Source organism: Sorex araneus, chromosome X (assembly GCF_027595985.1).
Source record: "Sorex araneus isolate mSorAra2 chromosome X, mSorAra2.pri, whole genome shotgun sequence".
Lineage (NCBI taxonomy): Eukaryota > Metazoa > Chordata > Mammalia > Eulipotyphla > Soricidae > Sorex > Sorex araneus.
In genome coordinates, this window is record NC_073313.1 from 222,668,604 (window position 1) to 222,692,121 (window position 23,518).

General features: G+C 41.2%; 3 protein-coding genes across 3 annotated transcripts in view; all 3 read left to right on the top strand.

Moving 5' to 3' along the window:
* Positions 1-294: 294 nt before the first annotated feature.
* On the top strand, positions 295-6,162 carry ASDURF (ASNSD1 upstream open reading frame). Its single transcript, XM_055121255.1, has 5 exons — positions 295-384; positions 1,983-2,036; positions 3,665-3,730; positions 4,188-4,263; positions 6,092-6,162. The coding sequence occupies exons 1-5, from the start codon at positions 295-297 to the stop codon at positions 6,160-6,162; spliced, it is 357 nt and encodes a 118-aa protein (XP_054977230.1).
* On the top strand, positions 4,188-9,555 carry ASNSD1 (asparagine synthetase domain containing 1). The gene is made up of 4 exons (XM_004601387.2): positions 4,188-4,263; positions 6,092-7,613; positions 8,138-8,319; positions 9,206-9,555. The coding sequence occupies exons 2-4, from the start codon at positions 6,183-6,185 to the stop codon at positions 9,489-9,491; spliced, it is 1,899 nt and encodes a 632-aa protein (XP_004601444.2). The 5' UTR covers positions 4,188-4,263; positions 6,092-6,182; the 3' UTR covers positions 9,492-9,555.
* A 3,658-nt stretch (positions 9,556-13,213) lies between these two features.
* The window catches only part of ANKAR (ankyrin and armadillo repeat containing), a 65,870-nt gene continuing 55,565 nt past the window's right edge, over positions 13,214-23,518 (top strand). The window contains exons 1-2 of the mRNA XM_055122009.1: positions 13,214-13,808; positions 20,141-20,578. Of these exons, the coding sequence (XP_054977984.1) occupies positions 13,214-13,808; positions 20,141-20,578 (1,033 nt within the window). The remainder of the gene's footprint in view (positions 13,809-20,140; positions 20,579-23,518) is intronic.

Here is a 23,518-nt window from a genome sequence, read left to right on the forward strand (position 1 = left end):
TTCGATTTAAAATACCTTTTAAAGGTATAATAAATAGATAAATAAATAAACGAATAATAAATAAATAAATAAATAAATAAGCCATTGTGCGCCCAAGCCGCATTAAATCCGGAGTGCGCAGGCGCCGCCGGGGAGGGCGCGATTCTATTGGTGGGAATCACCGGAAGCACCCGGCCCCGGAAGTGAGGCGGCCGCCCCCGGCGAGCGTTGCTCTGCGAGCAGAGCTTGCTGCGGAGGCTGCCGAGCGTCTGCAGGTCTTTCTGTCATCCCGCTCCCCCTGCGCTCACTGTGGACATGCCGGGCCGCGGACTTCGCCAGCAGAACGGCGCGGGGCAGGTCGCCGCGAGCTGCACGGCCGCGCGCAGGGAAGATCTTAGCAATCGGGTGAGTGCGTGGGCTTGAAAACCGGGAGGCGGAGACGGAAGACATGGCGTCGATCGGCCCCGCCGAGGCTCCGTCTTCCTAGCACGGACAGGCTTGGGTTTTGCCAGCAAAAAAAAAAAAAAAAAAAGAGAGAGAGAGAGAAAGAGAGATTATTAATCCTTTCTATTCACAGCCCCGGCAGACTCCGGTTAAAGGGAGATGGCTGAGATGAGGTCAAGATGAGATCTAGGGGGCAGTGAGACAGAGGTGTGGCGGGGGGCGGGGGTTTTGTTTTGCTTTGCTTTTCTCTTCACACATTCTCAGAAATGGCGACTCCCCGAAATCCGCCCCAAATATTCGCAATCTCAGACAATGGCCGCTGCCCAGGCCCCGGGAGGTGGGCAACAACCTTGACGTCATCGGAGACCTTGGTGCTTCTGAGGTTCCTTTCGCATTGTCACGCCCTCCCATCACCGTGTTGTTTATCTTGGTGTTCATCCTGTTCCCATCTTCGTTAATCTTTGCCTTCCTTCCACTTGCTTGCCGCTTAGAGCTAGAGAATCGAATGTTCTGTATTAAAATAATCCAGAAAAAAAAAAACCCCGCATCTATTCACTCCTCCCTCCCCCCCCCAGTCCCCCGCCCACCACCACCACCCAGGAAGAAGAGGCAATATACTGTACATCTTAACTGTCATGAATAGAACTTTCCAGCGATCGAAGATGGGGACGATTCTGCCATTCCTAGAAAATAAGTGGGAAAGCTATATTCAGATATTAAATCGGACGGGGCTTGTACACATTCCGTCTGGAAATCCAGCGCGATCTAGTCTGCATCACCGCAACTGGAGAGGCTGGGAGGGGCCGCCCCCTTGTTGCCGGGCATCCGTTTCCACGTTATGCAGTCCATTCTGATCACTGCTGCGGCAGCTCCCATTTTCTATGCGGCAGACCCCAAGTTGTGTGATATAGGGCAGAGATAAAATCTGCATCTAGGGGCACCAGTGTAGTCATAAACACAGTAACTGTACTTGAGAAAGAAAATTTTAGCTTCCACTCCTTGGGACACTTAACAAAGGATGCCAGTGTAAACCAGTGCAAAGTGCCCTCACTCCGGTCTTTCAGCTGCAAAGAACGGAAATGCAAGATGGAAAGGGATATGTCTGCCATACTGCCTCGGGAAGGCATTTTTATATCTCTTGTCTGAACCATTTACTGTATAAATATGAAGAAAGTATTGGTATTGAAAGGCAGGACTGAAGTAGCCTAGCTCACATCCCTTTTGCCTTTTATTGTTTAGGCTGGTGTTGCTTTGGGTGTATTTTTTTTTAGAGGTATAAACTTTGCTTATATCTTACATCTCTATAAATCATGTGTAGCAGCTGTGGCCTTTGCAAGAATGCTCGGTATCAAGACATGGCTTAACGTTTATCAAGTCACGTCACTTCTTCAGCTTTCTCCCACCTGCGCCCCTAGTGGGCTGCTTTTGAAAAGGTTATATAATCACCTACTCCCTATTTAGGCAGTGATTTAGGATAGCCCCCTTATCCAGTCTCTTATTTTAAAGGATCTTCACTTGAACATTGGGAACCTCTAAGATCTTTTCTTTTGTTTTAATAGATTAAAGAACAAAAAGTTGTTGTGGATGAGCTTTCGAATCTGAGGAAGAACCGGGTGAGTTGTTAGAGTAATTCTGATTAGTATGTGGGAAGGTTTGATTATATCATTATTAAGTAATTATTAAGTTACAAGAGTGACATTAAAAGTTTGTATTATATTTGTGCTTAGAATATCAAGATTTCAGTCTTAAACATTTTTTCCATTAAACACCTGTATTGTAGAACTGAGATGACAGGGAAGGAAAGAAACAGAGGAATTAGAAAAGATCTTATTCTTATGAAGTAACAGGTGCCTCAGACACCTGTTATAGAGGTGATGTATATCTGTTTCTGAACCACAGAGTTAAAACTGAAAAGCATGAGACCCAAAATCTAACAACCAAACTTAGAAATGTACCTTTCTAGGGGGCAGGCTGGGGGTTGCTGGGAACCTGGGAACATGGGAGGAAAGAAGTTGACCTTGGTGTTAGGATTGGTGTTGGAACATTGTGTGCCTGAAACTCAACTCTGAATAGCCTTGTAATTCATGATGCCTTTTTAAAAAAAAGTTTCTAAAGAATTTTTGGCAGGGGACCACTCCCAGTGGTACTTAGAGAATGGTATTTGTGGTCTTGGGCATCGAACTGGGGTGAACTATGTGCAGGGCAAGCACCTTATTCCCTATTCCAGCTTGCCAGCCCATCAGCATCTTTTGTAGGTAAATTGGAAATGTGAAAAGTGTCCAAGACTTGAAATGCAGCTTACATTACTTCTTTTTGTTTCGTTTCGTTTTGTTTTGTTTTAAGGTCAGATAAAGTATTTATTTGAGGAAAAACTAGTGGACAAATTGAATAAAGCTCAAGTGATACTTGCTTATACATTATACATTATACATTTAAGCATGTAGTAATAAACAAATGGTCTGTATTCCCAGTTTGGTTTTTTTGTGTGTGTGAAGCGAAGTAGTTTTTTTTTTTTTTTTTTTTTGAAGATGTGTGAGGGAGGAAAGAGCAAGAGAGAGAGAATAAATACACGCTTGAAAAAAGCAGTTAAGGCTCACATTGCTCTTAAACCAGTGATACTACTTTTACTATGATATATCAGAGCTGTAACCAATAATGGTAATTTTTTTTAATTTGGTGTTTACATTTGAAATAATTATAAGTATATGGAAAGAAAAGAGAAACTACCCCAAATGGACACGAATAATGTGGGGAATAGTGGGTAAATTGCACCCCTTTTCTAAAATAATTTTAACCAAATCTTCTATGTTTAACATAGTTGATGTTAACTTCCATTCATTTATCAGTAAACAAAGAGATACTGTGTTATGTGTAGTTATAATATCAAAATATCCATTTTAAAGTTTAGGAAGAAATTATTTTGCTTTAAAGCATTTTGAAGATTATTAAAAACCAACATTTTTAATGCCATCACTAGTGGACATTGGAAGTTATATAAGCTTCCGAGAGAGCAGATTGACATTTTCTGTCAGTGCCTGGAAATTATGTAACTATTTGACTCCTTTCTGTTTATAGTAATTAAGATCCAGGAAGGAATCTTGGGATTGCACAAAGATTTGGTTAAAAGAGGTTCATTCCTCTGAAAATGCAGAAATTCATCCCCGAATTGATGTGTGATACTGAAAAGTTGGTAACAAATGTTTACAACTTGAGAACTTTTCCAAATACACTCTTTTGTTAGGGGGAACACATTCAGTGGCGCTCTGGAGGCTGGCGACGTGCCGGGGCCACTCCCCAAGGTGCTCAGGTAACCATGTGGTGCTGGGGTTCAAACCCAGAGCTCTCATGCAGAACATGTGCTCCATTAACTGTGCTGTTTCCCCAGACCCTCCCCAATAAGCTGTAATGTGTTTTACCCGTACAGTAGTATTATAAGGGAATGCTTGCGAGTAAGAAAATATGTTCTCAATATGTTTTTTATTAATAACATATTATAGATCGATAGTTATGTATAATAATTTTAGGTGTTCCAGAAAAATAATAGTTTTAGTAAAACTGCAGAGAGAAAAGTGTTTCTTCAGTGTTAATGGTAGCAGTTTCTAGATGTTAGGATAGTGGGGTGTGTTTTGTTTACGTGCATCTGCTCAAGTATTGTTCTGTACATGTTAGTGAAGCTCAAGGAGAAGTGATGCTAGAGTTTAGAGTTTTGACCTTTGCTGATTTTTAGGTCAAATCATAATATGAGCCTAAATTATGTTTTGCAGAGAGTGTATAGGCAGCAGCAGAACAGCAGCATATTCTTTCTTGGGGACCGAACAGAAATATTTTCTGAAAGCAAAAGTAAGTTGGTTGTTTTTGTGTTTTTGTTTTTTTTAATGCGTTAACAGTGATCTTTCTATAGAAATTCATGATAGATGGTTCTTTAGTGAAAATGCTGTTTGTTTTTGGTTTGGGACCTCATCTGGCAGTGCTTAGGGGTTATTCGCTGCTCAGGGGACCAGATGAGATGCTGGAGATCGAACCCAGGTCAGCCACATGCAAGGCAAACATCCTACCCATTGTATTATTGCTTCAGCCCCTAAAATAAATTTCCTAAAAAATAAATAGTAACCTGTCGACAGCAGCAAAATAATCATTCTGTGAAGCCATGAAGATAGATGAAGGGCTGAGGGCACCTTTTCCCTGATGGAGCCCTGACACTAAGGGAATTCCCGACCACCAAACGAGGAGTAGCCCCTGGGCATAGCAAAGAGGGAAGGGAGGGAAGGATCCATTATATTTTAAAATGTTTTTTTATTTGAGTTCTAATTTCCAAGGAGGGAGAGCTGAGATTTATGGTAGAGTCTACAGTATTTGTATCTGAATGTTTTTGTAGGTGAAGGTTGGGTATTGGGATACCTGTTAATAACGCAGTACGGTTGTTTTATTTTCTACAAATTAGCTTTCCAAAGATGAAAATGCTAGATGAAAAAAAAAATTAATACTTGAAATGTGCTAACACGGTGTGTTTGTGTCTTAGATACTAGATATGAATAACTATTCAGCACTTTCTACCTTTGTGATTTTGAGTGAAGTATTTTAGACTATACAAAGTCTTGTAGGATTTAAACTAAGTAAATGAGTATCTCGCCTGCACGGCAGAGCCTGGCAAGCTCCCCGTGGCGTATTCGATATGCCAAAAACAGTAACAAGTCTCACAATGGAGACATCACTGGTGCCTGCTTCAGCAAATCGATGAGCAGCGGGCTGAGAGTGATGTGAGGAAGAGAGGAGAGAGAGAGAAATAAGGTGCATAACCCATGCCTAAACCAAAATGAGCATTTAACAAACAAAACTGTTTTTCTAAAAGTTCTCTACAGGGGGCTATAGAGATAAAATAGCAGGTAGGCACTTACCTTGCATGTGCGCAGCCCGCATTCAATTCCTGGCACCTCACACACCTCATACAGTCCTGAGCCCCACCAGGAGTAAACCCTGAACACTGCCAGGTGTGGCCCAAAGTCCAAAAAATGTATATATTCTCCCCTCCCCTAGGGCCTCACATGCAAAGCATGTGTTCTAGTACTGAGACACATACCTGTGAAAGAACCCCCCCTTTGGTTTTGGTTTTTTGTTATTGTTATTGTTTTTTGAAACACCATGGGATAGAGTTACAACGCTGATCATGGTCAAGTTTCAGTCACATAGTCAAGAACCCCATTCTTTTTTTTTTTCCCCTTTTGGGTCACACCCGGCAATGCACAGGGGTTATTCCTGGCTCTGCACTCAGGAATTACTCCTGGTGGTGCTCAGGGGACCATATGGGATGCTGGGAATTGAACCCGGGTTGGCCGCGTACAAGGCAAACGCCCTACCCGCTGTGCTATTGCTCCAGCCCCAGAACCCCATTCTTTACTAGAAGCCTGTTACAGTTATTGTGGCAGTATACAGTGCATGTATATTGAAATAGTTTGCTCTTTCTAAATAGCCTATGTTTCTAATTTAGCCTTGGTTAAAGCTCAAGAGTATTAACTTTAGGGCCGGTGCAGTACATGGTCCTTTGAGCACCACCAGGAGTAATTCCTGAGTAGAGAGCCAGGAGGAACCCCTAAGCATTGCCGGCTGTGATTCAAAAGGAAAAAAAAAAAGCATTAATTTTATTTGGTATTTCTTTTTCCCATCTCTGTAGATGTGTTGGATAATCTGAGAAAAGAGTACCAGGAAGTCGAAAACTTGGAGAAGACCAAAAGCACCAAATAGTCAGTTTGATTTCATGTAAAATGTGTGGCATTTGTTGTGTGGTAAACTTCTCTGTTGAGCATTTCAGCAAAGACTTGAAAGAAAGTTTACTGTCTAACCTTAGTCGAAGAGGCCCCAATAGTAGTAAACAGTTGTCAAAGTCCAGTGTTCACTACCAGTGTTTATTTTCTGGTCATGTCCTTCACTTGAGAGGGGATTTGACTGTCCAGCCTGTGGAAGATGAAGGCGGCAATGTGTTCCTGTGGAATGGAGAAGTTTTTGGTGGAGTAAAGGTTGAAGCTGAAGAGAATGATACTCAAGTAATGTTTCGTTTTCTTTCTGCATGTAAGACTGACTGTGATATCTTGTCGCTCTTCTCAGAAGTTCGGGGTCCGTGGTCCTTTATATATTATCAAGCATCTAGTCACTATTTATGGTTCGGTAGGGATTTTTTTGGTCGTCGTAGTTTACTTTGGCATTTTAGTGATTCGGAGAAGAGTTTCTGCCTCTCTTCTGTGAGTGCCCACATATCTGGTGGGACCCAGCTGTGGCAAGAAGTTCCGGCATCTGGAATTTTCAGAATCGATCTCAAGTCTGCTTCTGTTTCCAGATGTGTGATTCTGAAATTGTATCCCTGGAAGTCTGTTCCTGGGGAGAATGATGTCAGTGAGCATGTTAGTACCCTGCTTCGTCCCTCGGCAGACTTGCCTCCCTTTGTATCAGTTGAAGTAAATGAAGCTAACCTGTGTCTTAGTGAGCCTGTCATCCCTTTAAATATGATGTCACCCCAAGCCCCATTTGCACCTGAGTGCAGTGTTCTTTCCAGTCGCCCACCTACAAGAGAGACACTTAAAGCTTTTCTTACTGATGGACACACGATGCAAACAGTACAGCAATTCATAGATGTCCTGAGTACCGCAGTCAAGAAACGTGTCTTGTGTTTACCTAGGGACAAAATCCTGACATCCAATGAAGTTTTAGAAGCCCACGATAAAAAAGCAAATGTTGCAATCCTTTTTTCTGGAGGCATTGATTCCATGGTTCTTGCAGCCCTCGCTGATCGACATATCCCTTTAGATGAACCGATTGATCTTCTTAATGTGGCTTTCATGAGTAAAGAAACAACCAGTAACCAAAAAGGGGGTAAACAGAAAAACTATTGCAAAACATCTTCAGAAGAATCCTCTGCTGCTGATCCTGATAAACAATTTGATGTCCCAGATCGAATCACAGGAAGAGCAGGACTAAAAGAACTAAAAACTGTTAGCCCTTCTCGAATTTGGAATTTTATCGAAATTAATGTTTCTCTGGAAGAACTGCAAAACTTAAGAAGCTCTCAAATATGCCACTTGATTCGGCCTTTGGATACAGTTTTGGATGACAGCATTGGTTGTGCAGTCTGGTTTGCTTCTAGAGGTGTTGGTCGGCTGGTCACCCAGGATGAAGTGAAATTGTATCAGAGTAGTGCAAAGGTATGGCACATTGGGACTTTTAAAATCAAATTAAGGCTTTTTGCATTTCGGTTGAACTTAAGAACTTACCAGTTGAGGTGTTTTGGGGTGTTTTTTGTTTGTTTTTTGTTTTTTGAAACTGTTATCTTTGTGATTATAATTGATGTGGGATAAAGGGCTCTCTCAGGAGATCTGGGAACCCATTGATGATTTTCACCCAAGCTGAGCAGCAGTACAGTGCAAGGGTCCGAGGGTACGGTGCTACTTGTACATATTCTTGGTCTCTAAGCCAAGGATGCTCCAGGCAACCCAGTAGTGCCTGAGGCCTTCGGGACTGCGCCCCACAAGGTCTGGGGCATCGTGAAGCTGGGATCCGAGCCTAGATATTAGACATCTCCATTGCTGTACCAGCTCCTGTCACCAAGATTAGAATTTTCTTTGCAATTTATTTTATAGGTATTTTACATCTCATAGACCTAATGTTTTGTCATTGTTGCCTTCAGTATCATATCCTAGATAACGTTTTTGTATGGATTTCTCTCTAGGTGGTTCTAACTGGAATTGGAGCAGACGAGCAGCTTGCAGGTTATTCTCGTCATCATGTCTGCTTTCAGACACGTGGGCTGGAAGGATTGAACAAGGAAATCAAGATGGAAATTGATCGAATTTCTTCTCGAAATCTTGGTCGTGATGATAGAGTTATCGGTGATCATGGAAAAGAAGCAAGGTAATTCAGATTATCTAAGCTTTGAGTGATTTTGTGAAATCAATAGACTATGAAGTGTTTTAGGTTGTGTTTTTTTGTTTGTTTTTGTTTTTTTGGTATTTGGGATTTTGTTTAGTAGCTGTTCTCATGAATAGCAGTAAGAACAATAACATCAGTTGTGTATTACAAACACAGATAAGCAAAACTCTGGAATGCCAGAGAGGCACTTGTTTCTGAGAACTCATTTTCTCATAAATCCCTACTCAACAGTTTTCCAAGAGAATAGTAACATTACTGTTTCTAAGACTACACAGAAATACTGTAAATGTTTGGTCCCCTGCCAGTAAGAACGTTGACCCTATTTCCAGACTTTCTCTTCCCGTAACATAGCATCTGTCTTTGTCTCTAGACATTTTTGTAGGTATAGATCCAGTCTAGGTTTGTATATATAATACTTTATTCTGTCCACCAGTTTCTTACCACTTAAGTGACATGAAACATCTTTGTTACCATTTAAGTAAGTATTTTATAAGGACAGAATTGTAGGTTAATTGTGTATAGGTATCACATCCTGAAATTACAATTTCTTCGCATCTAATAGAGAGCAAGCACAGACTGAATAATTAAACCATGTTTGTTTTCAACTTTAGGCATTCCTAAAAATATCTTGTGAAACAAAATTATTTCTTGACACCATATGTCTGTTTCATCTATTTATCAATATTTGTCTTGGAGAATATCTGTTTTAAAAGACATGAAACAGTTTTTTTAGTGTGATTAAATTTGAGCTGTAAAGTTATGTAACAGACTTTTAGAGAAGTAGTACTCAAAAAAATAATTCTTTACTAGAAATTTTAATTGAATGTTAAAAAAGAATAATGACAGCATTTATATTTATCTATTTTAGATTTCCTTTCTTGGATGAAGATGTTGTCTCCTTCCTAAATTCTCAACCAATCTGGGTCAAAGCAAACCTGACTCTCCCCCGTGGGCTTGGTGAAAAGCTGCTTTTGCGTCTTGCAGCCTTGGAACTTGGATTGACAGCCTCCGCACTTCTGCCAAAACGGGCCATGCAGTTTGGATCCAGAATTGCAAAAATGGAAAAGAAAAATGAAAAGTCATCTGACAAATGTGAAAGACTGCAACTCATTCCCCTAGAAAATCTTTCTCGTGGCAAGGAAATCGTCCAGTGATTTGTCAGCTTAACATTTATTGCATGATAATTAAATAAAACATTGCTGCTTTGCTCTGGCATAATGTGGTCACTTTAAAGTTTGTTCAGCATGGAACTGGAACCATAGTACAGTGAGCACGGTGCTTGCCTTCATGTTGCTGTCCAGGTTCTATCCTCATCACCCCTCACTCCCTGAGAGTAGGCTCTGATGCTGCCTCCCAGGTTTGAGCCCACCTCTCTCCTCAAAAAAGTTCCTTTAGTAAATTTTTCATTACTATGTAACTACGGGCTGGAGCAATAGCGCAGCAGTAGGGCATTCGCCTTTCACGCAGCCAGCCCGTGTTCGATTCCACCACCCCTCCCTGAGAGCCTGGCAAGCTATGAGAGTATCTCTCCCGCACGGCAGAGCCTGGCAAGCTACCCGTGGCGTATTCAATATGCCAAAAACAGTAACAAGTCTCACAATGAGAGACGTTACTGGTTCCCGCTCGAACAAATCGATGAACAACGGGGTGACAGTGACTATGTAACTACATTTATACAGCCAATTTAGTCAAATTGAGTCTCTGGGAAAAAGAAATTATGCTTGAACAATTTCAGTATTTTAAACTGTGATCCTAACATCTTTTAAACTCGTAAAAGGCAGATTTTACTCCCTTTTGTTGTTTTTTTTTTGAACCCATATTGTTCATACTCTACAATTACAAACATGAAAATCAATGCCCTATTGACAAACCTTGCCTTGACTAAAAGTCATGAATTTACTAATTTTTCACTTTCCACAGCAGCTAAGCAAGAGCTTGATGCAAGAAAAATTCTCCCTCCAATCACTCAACTTTCCATGTTGATAATAAGTGGGAAAGATCCTTTGTTCTTCAAATGATTTTCTGCTAGTGAGACCAGTCTTCCTGCTTTCCTCCAGGCGCTTTTTTTGTGTTGTGATTTACTCTTTCTACCAGACCTTCAAGTATTAACTTTCACAGGTCTTCTTCCTGGATTGCCCTTACTCTTTTTTCTATTTTCTCCTTGGGTGATTTTAGCCTCTCCACTGGCTCCAGTTATCCTAATAATGCCCAAATGGAAACACCTAACCCTAGCTGCCTTTTATAATCCAGATTTGTCTATCAAGGCATAGTTGACATCCCACTTGGTTCTCACACATCAACAACGATGTTTGATACTGACCTCTTAAACACATCCTGATCCCCTGTTGAGTCTGGCAGAAGTTTAGCCAACTAGCTTTTCCCAATTCTCCTAACCCACTCAGCCATTCTACTGACCCACCTCAGTATTTCTCAGATCCACCCCAGCCCTCCCTCTCCATTATACCACTCTAGCCCACACCTTGTGACTACTAACATTAAATTCAAAATCATTAACTCAGGGCTCTGCAGCATCGATGTAATTTTACACCCACATCTTTCTATGCCAGGTCTTGTATTTCCTTTTGTGGGTTTTTCCAAAACTTCCATTTTCTTCTCAATTCTTCAACACCTGTGTATTTCCTCTCCCCAGGAAGCTACTGCTTCAGTTCTCAGCATGAACCGACTTTTGTTTCATCTTCCTAGCCTGGGGCAGGGGTTGGGGCTTAGTTCCAGCAAAGGCAGAAACGGAACAAAACCACCTAACTCAACTTAAAGCATTGTATGGGGGGGGGGGGGGGTCGGGCTGGGCATGTGGTTTAGCTGTAGAGAACTTGTGAACGTATGAAGCCCTGGGTTTGATTCCCAGCATCACGGGGCCTCTAAGCCCCCAGCAAGTGCCCCCTCCAAAAACAAAACCCCAAAACACATCACTCACAGTCTTTCCCAGCCCCTCTGATGCAGTTCACTACATCCTCTAGTCAACACATGATCTAAATACTCCTCTTTGATTCTCCATGCGCCTTTGATAAGGGCCTTTGGGTTGCAGCTCCTGGCGTTTACTAGGGTCTCCAACTGGGGCACAGCACCAGGCTCCTAACAATGCTTGTTAGTAAGCAAAGGATGACAGGAAGGGGAGGGGATTCCCAGGGTCGCCCCTGGGGCCCACCTTTGTGGTTTAGCAGAAAGGAGAGGAGAAAGCACAGAGCAGCGCAGCGCCCAGAGCCGGTGGCCTCAATGAGCCCTGAAAGCCTGGGAAGGAATCAATCACCCATAGGAGAGGGGGGTCCCTCTTAGGAAAAGGAACCTGAGCAGAGACCGAGAGCCCGAGGGAGGAGGCGCCGCCCACGCAGCTTCCACCCGCGGCCCACGGGCTCCCCCTGAGGTCCGCCCCCTCCACCCGGGGTCCTGAGAACCAACGGCTCTCACCCGCGCCTGGGCGGGGGTTGGGGGGTCCCAGTCCAGGGCTCTCAGAGACCTTGAGAAGAGCCGCTGGACCACCCCTGTGCAGCTCCTTTTCCTGGACACGGAAACAGCCGTTTCCAAGTAGGTTTCTTCTCTCTCCCCGTCCCCGTCTGCCCGTGTTCTCAGAGATCAGGTTCTCAGAGATCAGAGCTGATCATGGGCCCACCCGGCTTGCCTGTGGCTGTGTACTCTCTGTACTCTTAAGTAGTCATTGGTTTCTGGCTTATAAAATAAAATAATAAGCCATAGTCATCTCTGGGCGTCCAATCTGTATTGCTTGGTGCCAGAGGTCGTGCAGATACCCAAAAATTGCAGATGCACAGGTCCCTTATGTAAAATTGGTATTGTATTTGCAGATAATCTATGGCCACCCTCCCATAAAACCTATCTCTAAATTACTTGTTACACCTAATATAATGTCAACACTGTAAATAATTGTACTGTATTCATTAGGGAATAAGACAAGAAAAATTCTGTACATGTTTATTAAAGGTAATCATTATATCCCTCGCTGCATATACTAAGAATTTCTAAGAATTCAAGGTTGGTTGAATTTTCAGGTCTAGAAACCTAGGGTATGTAGGGTTGACGGTAAACATATAAAAAGCTTCTCAGATGAAAAGAATTGGGGTGCAAACTTAACATCTCACATACTATTTTGCATTTCTTGGGGCGGGTAGGTGCCTTGGAAGCAGAGCTCAGGAGGTCACAACCCCACCTCTTCCCTGGCCGGAAATTCAACACAAGGGCAAGTGGGTATGTTGCTGCTCTGGTTCTTTAGTGTCAAGGCTTACTTGGGGCCACCTTGGTGGTGTTGGGGCCTCCAGAATATACTCAGCAACGTTATTAGCACCGTGTGAGATATACTCTGGTTCAATGGTATGCAAGGCAGACACCTTAACTCCTGTACTATCTCTCTGGACCTGCATTTTTTTTCTTATTATTTCTTCTTTTTGTTGATTTTTAAAGATGCCTACATTCTTTTGGAAAATCTGAGTAACGTTAATGTATTTACAATTGATTTATATTTCAACTCTTTTATTTTTGCGGGTAAGAGGTCACATTTAGTGATACTCAGGGATTACACCCTGCTCTGTGCTTAACTATCACACCTGGCAGGGCCCATTTACAGTGCCAGGAATCAAACGTGGATCAATACCATGCAATGCAAGCACCTTACCTACTATATAATCTCTCCAGCCCCATATTTCAACTTTTATTAAAATGCCATAATTCACTGAAGATGAAAAATATAATTCTTGACCATGAGGCAATTAACCTTATAAAGATAAAAGGTACATATTTACTTCTTGAGATTTCCAGCATCTAAACCATGGCAAATTTTACTTATACTCTCCCTTTTTTTAATTCATTGCAGAAACTTCAAAAAAGGAAACCCTAGGCTTCATTGATCATGATAAAATTACAAAAGAAAAATAAACTTGAACAAAATCAAGATGAAGAAGTCTTCTTGGAAAATTTAGCAGTGCAAAGAAATGCTTCTGCCTTTTTTGAAAAATTTGATCGGAGTGAGGTTCAAGAGTTGCTAACTACTACATTACTTAACTGGTTAACTACCAAAGAAGATGTCCATTCTCCATTTGACATGCCATGTGGGATCATGAGTCAAATAAATAATGCAAGCTTCACCACTGCGATCTTGCTGACTCCTGTGGACTCTACAGCCCTCTTAGACTACAGAGAAGTCCATCAAATCATAAGGGAGCTGTCTGTTGGGATTTATTGCTTAAATCAAATTCCTTCTATCAGTTTAGAGGCCAATTATGATCAGAGTTCTTCTTGTCAGTTACCTCCAGCTTATTATGATACCAGAATTGGGCAAATCCTCATCCGTATTGACTATATGCTGAAAGCACTGTGGCATGGACTATACATGCCTAAAGAAAAACGTGCCCGGTTCTCTGAATTGTGGCGTACCATCTTGGACATTGATCCAGATGGGAAGCCTCAAACCAATAGAAATATTTTTGGAGAGTTTCATTCATCTGGTAAGATAATTTAACACGTTTTAAATTAGAAACCTCTAAAGAAAATTTTAAGGTAATTCATTTATGGCTTAGTTTAATGTATTTATCCATGATTTCTTTATCAGTTTAGAATTTAATTTCTAAATTTTAATTTTTTTAAATCTTGCTCAATGTCATGAATATTTTAAGCAAAGAATCTCGCTTCTTCCATCCTGATCTCTATTTCCTGCATAATATCAGATTTTAAATACCCTATGGATGATTTTGATTTTATGTATTTTTTCTGGGCTGGAGCGATAGCACAGCGGGTAGGGCATTTGCCTTGTATGCAGTCAATCCAGGTTCGATTCCTCCACCCCTCTCGGAGAGCCCAGCAAGCTACCGAGAGTATCGCGCCTGCACGGCAGAGCCTGGCAAGCTACCCGTGTCTATTGGATATGCCAAAAACAATAATAATAATAATAAGTTTCACAATGAGAGACGTTACTGGTGCCTGCTCGAACAAATCGATGAGCAGTGGATGACAGTGACAGTGACAGTATTTTGTCCTCAATTCAAAAATAGGAAACTCAGTGATAGAACCAAGAACAGAATTGGATAGCCAGAAGATTTAAAAAAAAAAAAAACACCTCCAAATTTGAAAATGACATGATTGCCAGATTGCTGTGTTATCTCTGGGTGGCTGGGGGAAGCCCTGCCTGGCTCTCTCCCTCGTTGCCTGTGTTCGGTGGACTCACCGCTCCCCCACCCAGGGCATCTCATGTCATTGGCAGATGAAGGAGGAGACAGTAGCCAAGCTGGTTGATGATCAGTTGCTGTTTATCCCATTCTCCCCATGCACCTGTTCCAGTCTCTCTGAGCTCCCCATTCTAGTCTCATACTGCCCCTCATTCCCTTCTCCTCCTGTCTCTCCCACTCATCTCTCAGCACTCCCTCTCACAGCCTTTTCTCATCTCTCCGCTCCTGCTCCTGCATTCTTCCCCTACATTCTTCGTCCTCTGTCTCCCTTGTTTGTCTCTCCATACTCCATCTTGCTGCCCTTATCTGTCTCTCTCTGTGTCTCTCTGTGTCTCTTTATGTCTCTCTCTGTCTCTGTCTCTATCTCTCTCTCTCCCTCCCTCCCCACACACGCACATATTGGGGGTAGTCACCCCACCCTGTAGCACAATCCACATATCAAAAGGGCTCAAGGGTCCTTTCATACCACCTAGGGATATATCTCCTCTCCTTAGTTCAATAACTTAATTAACATCTTAATTCTACTTCTTAATATTAGTTATTTTGTATGGACACAGTAAGAGATACATTGAGCTTGTAGGGTGGCTCTTCTCAGGACATCTCGCCACAGACTCAGACTACATTACTCAGGCCAGATCAATCTTTCCTAACCCTAGCAGGGTCTGAATCTAGTTATTACTTTTTTGGATCATGACAGCATTTGTTCTTGACCGTGCTCTTAACTTATAGTTAAGCCATTATGGCACTTTGGCCAGGCCCATTTTGATGCCAGGGTAGTGAATAGCTCACAGCTTGCCTTGGGTTCATTTAGTCCTTTGTTGGGACCCTGTTGAAGGGGTGCTAGGAAGTAAGGGCAACTGAGGCTTAAGTAGAGAGGGGAGAATATCATTCAGAGTCAATTAACTACCAAGTTACAAAAGCATAGCATTAACTGTTTTCCTGTGTCTATACAAAAAGGACATTGCTTTGAATTAACTATGCAAGGACTTAAGGATAAGAGAAAAAAAATATTTACAAGCTAACAGAGCACAAAGAAAGAGGTTACAAATAAACACAGAAGAATGGGAGCATTGTGATGGGAGCAACCCAATAAACCTAAGCTCCCCTGTGGCAAAGTGGAAAGGACAAACCAATGTTACCCTACAGTTTAGCCTTCCACTCTGTCATTTTAATAAACTCTGCGGGGGGGGTGGATGATAAATAATTAAAGATCAGGATAAATGCAGGGAGGGGCTGGAGAGATAGTATAGCAGTTAGAGCCTTGCCTTGCTGCTTGCCAGCCTGGATTCAATGCCATATGGTCTCCTGAGCTCTCTGGGAGTTATATATGAGTGCAGATCCAGGAATAACCCTAAGCACTGCCAGGTGTGGCACCCCCCCCCAAAAAAAAGTAATAAATGCAGGGAAGAGGAGCTGGAGCACATGCTTTGTATGCAAAGGGGGCCTGGGCTCAATCCCTGGCACCACATTGTCCCCAGAGCACTACCAGTAGCAACCTCTGAGCACTGAACCTGGAGTATCCCTGAGCAGAGCCAGGTGTGGCCTCACCCCTCTGAAAAAATAAAACTGGAAGTCATGTGGCTTGAGTGGAAGAGCACATACCTTGTATGTGCAGAGCCCCTGATCAAGAACACCGCAAATATACCATGCTCAAAGTTTGACTCTCCCCGACTGCCCAATCAGCTAGAGAAAATGGCTACAGTGAGTATTAATTCCTACTGACTACCGAGTCCCTGCACAGCACTAAACACTTCTCTCCTTGTTTGGGACTTGAGACACAGAAATGCTTATTTGCTACTTAAACCATGACTGAGTGTGAGACTATATTGCTATGAGTTTCAAATAAAATTGAGAGTAAGATGTCTTTGGTAATCATAAGGCCCCCAGGCTCATCTGCTCTAGATCAAATTTTCAGACTGAGTAGCACTGGGGTAGGGCAAGCAGGATAGTCTCTTGAAGATGCAATCTCTATGTGTCAAGAGATAATTTAGGTGAGTAATAACTCCCATTTCCATTCAGATAATCAATTTCTATTGAAAGCGACTCCCAAATAAAGAACATGTGCCAGAATTCTCAGCAGAGAGCATTTCTCAACCTGAATCCATATTAATTCCATAGGTCTAGGCATACAGTACTGTAGGATTGTCAGATTGTCACCAGAATCTACAAGATTATAGTCATATCTAGAACCTAATCAGTTCTTTCTTGTTTATGTTTTTGGAGATGATTGAGATGGAAAAAAATTTACAAAACAACAATATCCAGTAAATTCCATTCATTTCTACATTATTATGACTGGTCTATTTTGGCATTTGCTGATGAAAATTACATGGTCAAAGTCTTAGAAATGTTTGTTAGGGTTTACTCTGAAATACTTTAGAACTCTAGGGCTAACTCATATCTTTTTAAAGAAAATAAAATTTAGGGCAGGTAGGGTGTTTACCTCATATGTGACTGACAATCCCTGACATCACATATGGTCCCCTGAACATTGCTAGGAGTAGTTCCTGCACTGAGTCAGAGGTAAGCCCAACACTGCCACATAGGGCCATAGAACAAGAAAGGAAAAGTGGGGGATGGAGGAAGGAAGGGAGGGAAGGAGGGAGGGAGGAAGGGAGGGAGGGAGGGAGGGAGGGAGGGAGGAAGGAAGGAAGGAAGGAAGGAAGGAAGGAAGGAAGGAAGGAAGGAAGGAAGGAAGGAAGGAAGGAAGGAAGGAAGGAAGGGAGGGAGGGAGGGAAGAAGGGAGGGAGGGAGGGAGGGAGGGAGGGAGGGAGGGAGGGAGGGAGGGATGTGGGAGGAGAGGGAGCGATGGGGAGGAGAGGGAAGGGAGGAAAGGGAGGGATGGGAACTAAATCAAGATTTCATGTTAGTCAATGACCCTTTTATCCTGGGAGTTATTTAGTGATCCATTTGCTAATCACTGGAGGGCAGCTGGTAACAATGCACAAGCCAGATGATACCTTCAAACACTTGATTTGGCCACCATGTGTCTGATTGAGAGGATGCCAGCAGCTTTGGGGAGATCTCAGTTCCTGAAAGTTTAAAGATCAGAAGTAGATAATGGTTTTCAACAATGTTAAAATCTCATTCTGACAAAAAGGGTTTGTTTTCTTCCCTATTGGGTGGTTGAAGGGGCATACATAAGGTCACTATTTACCTGCTTGTGTGTGTACGCAGTCAAACCTGTTGAACTATCTCTCTGGCTCTTTTACAACCCTTGTACGAGGATTATTTGGGGACTATCACTGAAGAGTGGATGGGACTGATGAATCATTATTCTGATGGGTATGTGTCAAGTAATACAAATGTCAGCGTTGACAGTGTTGAATGCTAAGAAAACAATGAGCCTTTTTTGGATTCAGACATACAGATGAATGTTCCATTATAGAAATCATATTCTAGATGAATGATCTAGATATCAAGGAGTGATATCTAGGAGTGCCGTCAGAGTTAGAGGACTATATGTGATGTCAGGAATTGTTCACATACTCAAGTCATAAGAACCTTTGGATTGTCCAGTAAGAGTATCAGTAATAAGAAATGACATTGCTGGGGCTAGAGCGATAGCACAGCGAGGCGGGCGTTTGCCTTGCACGTGGCTGACCCAGGTTTGATTTCCAGCATCCCATATGGTTCCCTGAGCACCGCCAGGAGTAATTCCTGAGTGCAGAGTCAAGAGTAACCTCTGTGCATCACTGGGTGTGACCCGAAAAGCAAAAAAAGGAAAAAAAAAGGCAATGCTATAGCAGGATACATGTGCTTTCCTGTAACTAAAAACAGAGGGGTACTACTTAATTGATGATGACCCAGTCAGTTATATAAAATGACTTCATAACTCAGCATCAATGCTACTAAATCCAGCTGTCCTATTGTAGCTGAAGTTACCCTTTATGAAGACTCCCTCACAATGTTGCTCCCGGATGAAAAGATCAGAGATACAATAGGGATGTTCTAATCAAGTTATGGTCTAATTGGGGAGCCCCCAGAGACATGTGCTCTCTGTCTTCTACTACCTGCATTTTCAGGACATGTATTCAAAAGATGTAGCCATCAATATATTTTGAGCCCCAATCATTGAGAACACATACCAGCCATAAGAAACAGTCTCAGAAGTGCCCTATGCTGAACCAAAGCATTTTGTTAATTTTTTTTTATTTTATGTAGAAAAGGCCACTACTCTGGATATAATTCTAAAATTAAAATTGATTAGTTAGCAAAGCTTCAATATTAAAAGCAACAAGTATAAAGAAAATCAATTTATGTAAAAATTATTATATTGGATTGCAGGGTTGTTAAGTCCTGTCTAAGAATTTATTAAGCTGTTTGTTGTATTCGGGGGTGTTGCAGGGCCCAGAGAGTTCAGGGTCTATGGTCTGGGTCAATGAGTTGACAGTCCCCCAAAGTACAGGGGATTGGAGGAATGCTATCAACCACGGGACTCCAAAAAACACCAGAAATCTCAGCCTATGCACCGGGTACCTGAAGTCATTTTCAGATTGGTGTTTCTGCAAGAATATTTTGAAGTGATGGAATTGAGCCTTGGTGTGGCTGCGGTGGTGGGGTGTGGGCATTGCTGCCAGAACTGCTGGGTGGCTATTAGGCCACTCACCTCCTGAGGGTGTCCCAGAGTTTGAATCGGGGCATTTTAAAGTTTATCCCAGAGGAAAGAAACATTCAGAGAGCTGAGAGCAAGAGCAATTCAATATACCAAACAATATGCATAGCAATATTTTCACAAGGAGGCCAATTTTTTACATTTATTCTAAATATCAGTTTGAACCGTTCTACTTAATTGTCCTCTCCTTGTTCAGAAACTGTGTCTTGGCTATAATGATTCTACCTCTGTAATATCTCAAAATTATCCACTTTGACTTATCTCTACTGCAACATGCCTATGAACAACCATTTCTCTAGCATTATACGCTGCAAACACCTTCTGACTCTGCCTTTAATTTCTTTTTACTTGTATATGGAGGAAACTGGATGTAATTGCCTTGCCATATATTTACTCTCTTGACCCTGCACTAAGTAATCACTCCTGGCAGGCCTTGGAGAACAGTATGTAGTTCTGCAATCAAACCCGGTTCAGCTGCATTCAAGGCAAAACGCCTCCTGCTGTACTATATCTACAGCCCCTTAAATCAAGTTTCAATTCTGTTTCACCATGATTAGTTAGCAAGTAAGTTATTTATTACATACGGTTTTCTTCTGTGAAAAGAAGAAGTGTGTGATGTTGAATGTGAAAAAGTAAGTTTGCTTTTGGTTCAAAGAAAGAAGTTAAATCTCTGCTTAAAATACTACATTATGTATTCTTGTTCTTCCACATTTTTCTTGATTAAAGATGAAACGTCTGTTGCTGTTTCCATGAGTTTCTGTTCCTCTAAGGAGATTGTAAATCTTCTCTTTATATTCTGCAGGCTTCCCTTTTTACCATGCTTAATTATTCATTCATCTACTTTTCTTCCTTAGCAATTTTGTTGGCTGGTCATTAACTGACATGTTAGTAGGATTTCAAGATGAATCCTTATGTTGAATCTTCATATTCATTTAGTAATCAAGTATAAAGCATTCATTATCAAAAATTCCAAATAATTGGGGTTTTTTTTACTGTGAAGGTTTGATTGATATTACAAAGGATCCGGACTTTGATGGAATCTATGATAATGATATGAATGAAGACCCAACTTATTTTCCCAATAGCCCTGAAGAAAAAGCTGTGTTCATGAAATATGCTGAAAACATTTTACTGAAGATGACATTTAGTACCACACAAATTCAACAACATGAAAATATTTTTATATTTGAAACAGCCTATTGGCTTACAAATTCAATCAAATATAATCAGGAGTATCTTGATATTTGTACCTACCAGAAAATACAACAAAGGTTAAATCTTCAGAAAAAGATTATTGAAAATAATTTAGAGAAGAAAGTAGAAATCAGAAGAGGTCTAGGATATCTAAAGTTAATATGTTTTCTGATTCCACTTCTGCTTAGTCTAAAAAGGAAAATGAAAGTTCCATATTTAAATAGTCTGCTCCAGCCTTTTTCAGGTAAGAAGAACATCAACAAAACTCACATATATACATATATATATATATCTGTATCATATATATTAAATGTTACTTTAATTTAATTTTGTTTTAGTATATGAGTACACGCATATAACCTCGGTGAGAATATTGAAAAGTAAAAGCAAATTTTAATATGTCCAAAGTAATTAGAAAGGAGCCTGGTTGATGTATCATATGATAGAGCACTTGCCTCCCATGTGCAAAGCCCTGAGTCTCATTCCTAGCACCTAATAGCCCTGAGCACCTCTGTATGGAACCCTACTCTCCCCCATCCATGATAGGATGGTCTTGGAGTCCCTGGAACACTGCTGACAACTTGGACCTAGCTCTAGCAGGTGTGGTCTCTGCAATAATTTATTTTTTAATTTGGCCAATGCACACAGAATTTGGTATATATCTTACACCACTTATAAGAAGCATTGAAAAACTTAAAACAAGTTCTGAGAAAATTGGGAAATGTGCCATGTTTGTAATGAAACGATACTGAATGTCATATGGCATTCCGTGCACTTCTTCTCAAATCCCCTATTTTATTTTTCATGAAAACTTTTAAATTGATTCTGAAATGAATATGGAATACTGAATGATTACCTATTTCATTTTTTATAAAGAACTTTCATTTATACATTTGAAATGTTTACAATGTTTTACAATCCACATACACTACATGTAAATGTTATACATATATGGGAGGAGAAAGAAGAAAGAGATCTTAGCATTCTAATATGTATATTTTTCCAGCATCTCTTAATCATTCTTTAACTTACTTCCCCCGCCCCATCCCCCACCTCCTTGGAGAAACCATTTTTTCAAAAGCATAATTTACTTGAGTTGCATGCTTATACTTTTGTTGACTCTAATGGTTTGATGTACATAGTTACCTCTATATGTAATCTTTCATTTCTGAAAAATATCTCAAAGCTTTGAGAGTTAACAATGTATCAGTACTGTAATAGACACCTGAAATATAGCCATGTTCATAAGAAATTTACAAGAATGCAGTGAAAACTATTTTTCCCTTGAAAATTAGCACAGGAATGTATCTTTTCATTGACACAAGAGTTTAAAGGCTTATTCTTTTTTTAAATTTATTTATTTTTAATTAGTGAATCACCGTGAGGGTACAGTTACAGATTTATACACTTTTGTGCTCATGCTTCCCTCATACAAAGTTCGGGAACCCATCCCTTCACCAGTGCCCATTCTCCACCACCAGTAAACCCAGCATCCCTCCCACCCTCCCCAATCCCATTTCCCCCCACCCCACCCTGCCACTGTGGCAGGGCATTCCCTTCTGTTCTCTCTCTCTAATTAGCTGTTATGGTTTGCAATAAAGATATTGAGAGGCCTCTGTGCTCAGTCTCTAGCCCTCATTCAGCCGGCAACACACTTCCCCCCCGCATGGCCTTCGACTACATTATCGTTGGTGATCCCTTCTCTGAGTTGCCCTTTCCCCAGAATGTGAGGCCAGCCTCCAAACCATGGAGTCAACCTCCTGGTACTTATTTCTACAATTCTTGGGTGTTAGTCTCCCATTCTGTTATTCTATATACCACAGATGAGTGCAATCTTTCTATGTCTGTCTCTCTCTTTCTGACTCATTTCACTCAGCATGAAACTTTCCATGCCGATCCACTTAAATACAAAATTCATAACCTCCTTTTTTCTGACAGCTGCATAGTATTCCATTGTATAGATGTACCAAAGTTTCCTCAACCAGTCATCCGTTCTAGGGCATTCGGGTTTTTTCCAGATTCTGGCTATTGTAAACAGTGCTGCGATGAACATATAAGTGCAGATGTCGTTTCTACTATACTTTTTTGTAAAGGCTTATTCTTGTGTTACTTTCAGTTCTGACGGAAAGTTTTCAGTAGAAAGTTTTTCAATATTTTGGGGTTTTTTTTGGGGGGGGGTTCTTTTTTGTTTGTTTAGGCCACAACTGGAAGTGCTCAGGGCTTATTCCTGGCTCTTCGCTCAGGGATCACTCCTGGTGGCCTCAGGCTACTGTATGGAATGCTGGTATCAAGCCAGGTCTGCTTGCAGTCTCTCTGGCCCCCATTTTGCAATTATTTTAAATGAAGTTTGTGTCATGAGAATTCAGATAGTGAAGATAATTAGGCATAATTCTGAACTGATTGAAAATGAACTCTCATGATGAAAGTTCTCAGGATAGCAATAAGGGGTGATACATTTGTAGAACTAAGAGGCCTAGATTAAAACCGTGTTTGAAATGTTTTGGTTAGATTTGAGAACACTGTCCAGTGCAGAGAGAGAAAGAGAGAGATACAAAAAGTAAAGGAAATAGAAGTTTACTGGGGTGTGCTCCTGGATGGAACTCCATGAACCTCTGATGAGGCTGGGGTAGAGTCTCACCCTGGGAGAGACTGAGAGAGCTTTTAAGTTTTCTTGGGCAGGAAAAGGGGAGAAGGGAACAAAGACCAGTGGAATAGGTGTTATCTGCAGGGGTTGGATGTGAGGAAGCATAAAACACAGCCTGGTGGACATAAGTCCTGCTTTCCAAGAAGTGATGCTTGATTTTGGGAATGTCACTATTTGAGCAAACCTTACAGTAGTATTGCTGGAATTACTAAGATAAAATATGACTCACTGTTAATAACTTACTCCAGACAGCAAGACTAGGGTATTACATGAATCTTTGTGCTTTTTTTTTGTCCTATTTACATTTCCCAAAATACATTAGATGCCTTATATTGAAGAAATAAATCACTTTCTGCTAATAAGTCAAAGTTTTGAACAAACTTAATACTTGCATGGATTTTAGAAAACTGTTTTCAATTAGATAATATATGTGAGATTTTTATTATTTTCCAGAAAAATTAGTTGGTTATTTTTGACATGTGAGATACCTACCTCTTTTCTGATATCTTATTAGCCCTGAACTAGCTCAGGTAAGTATTT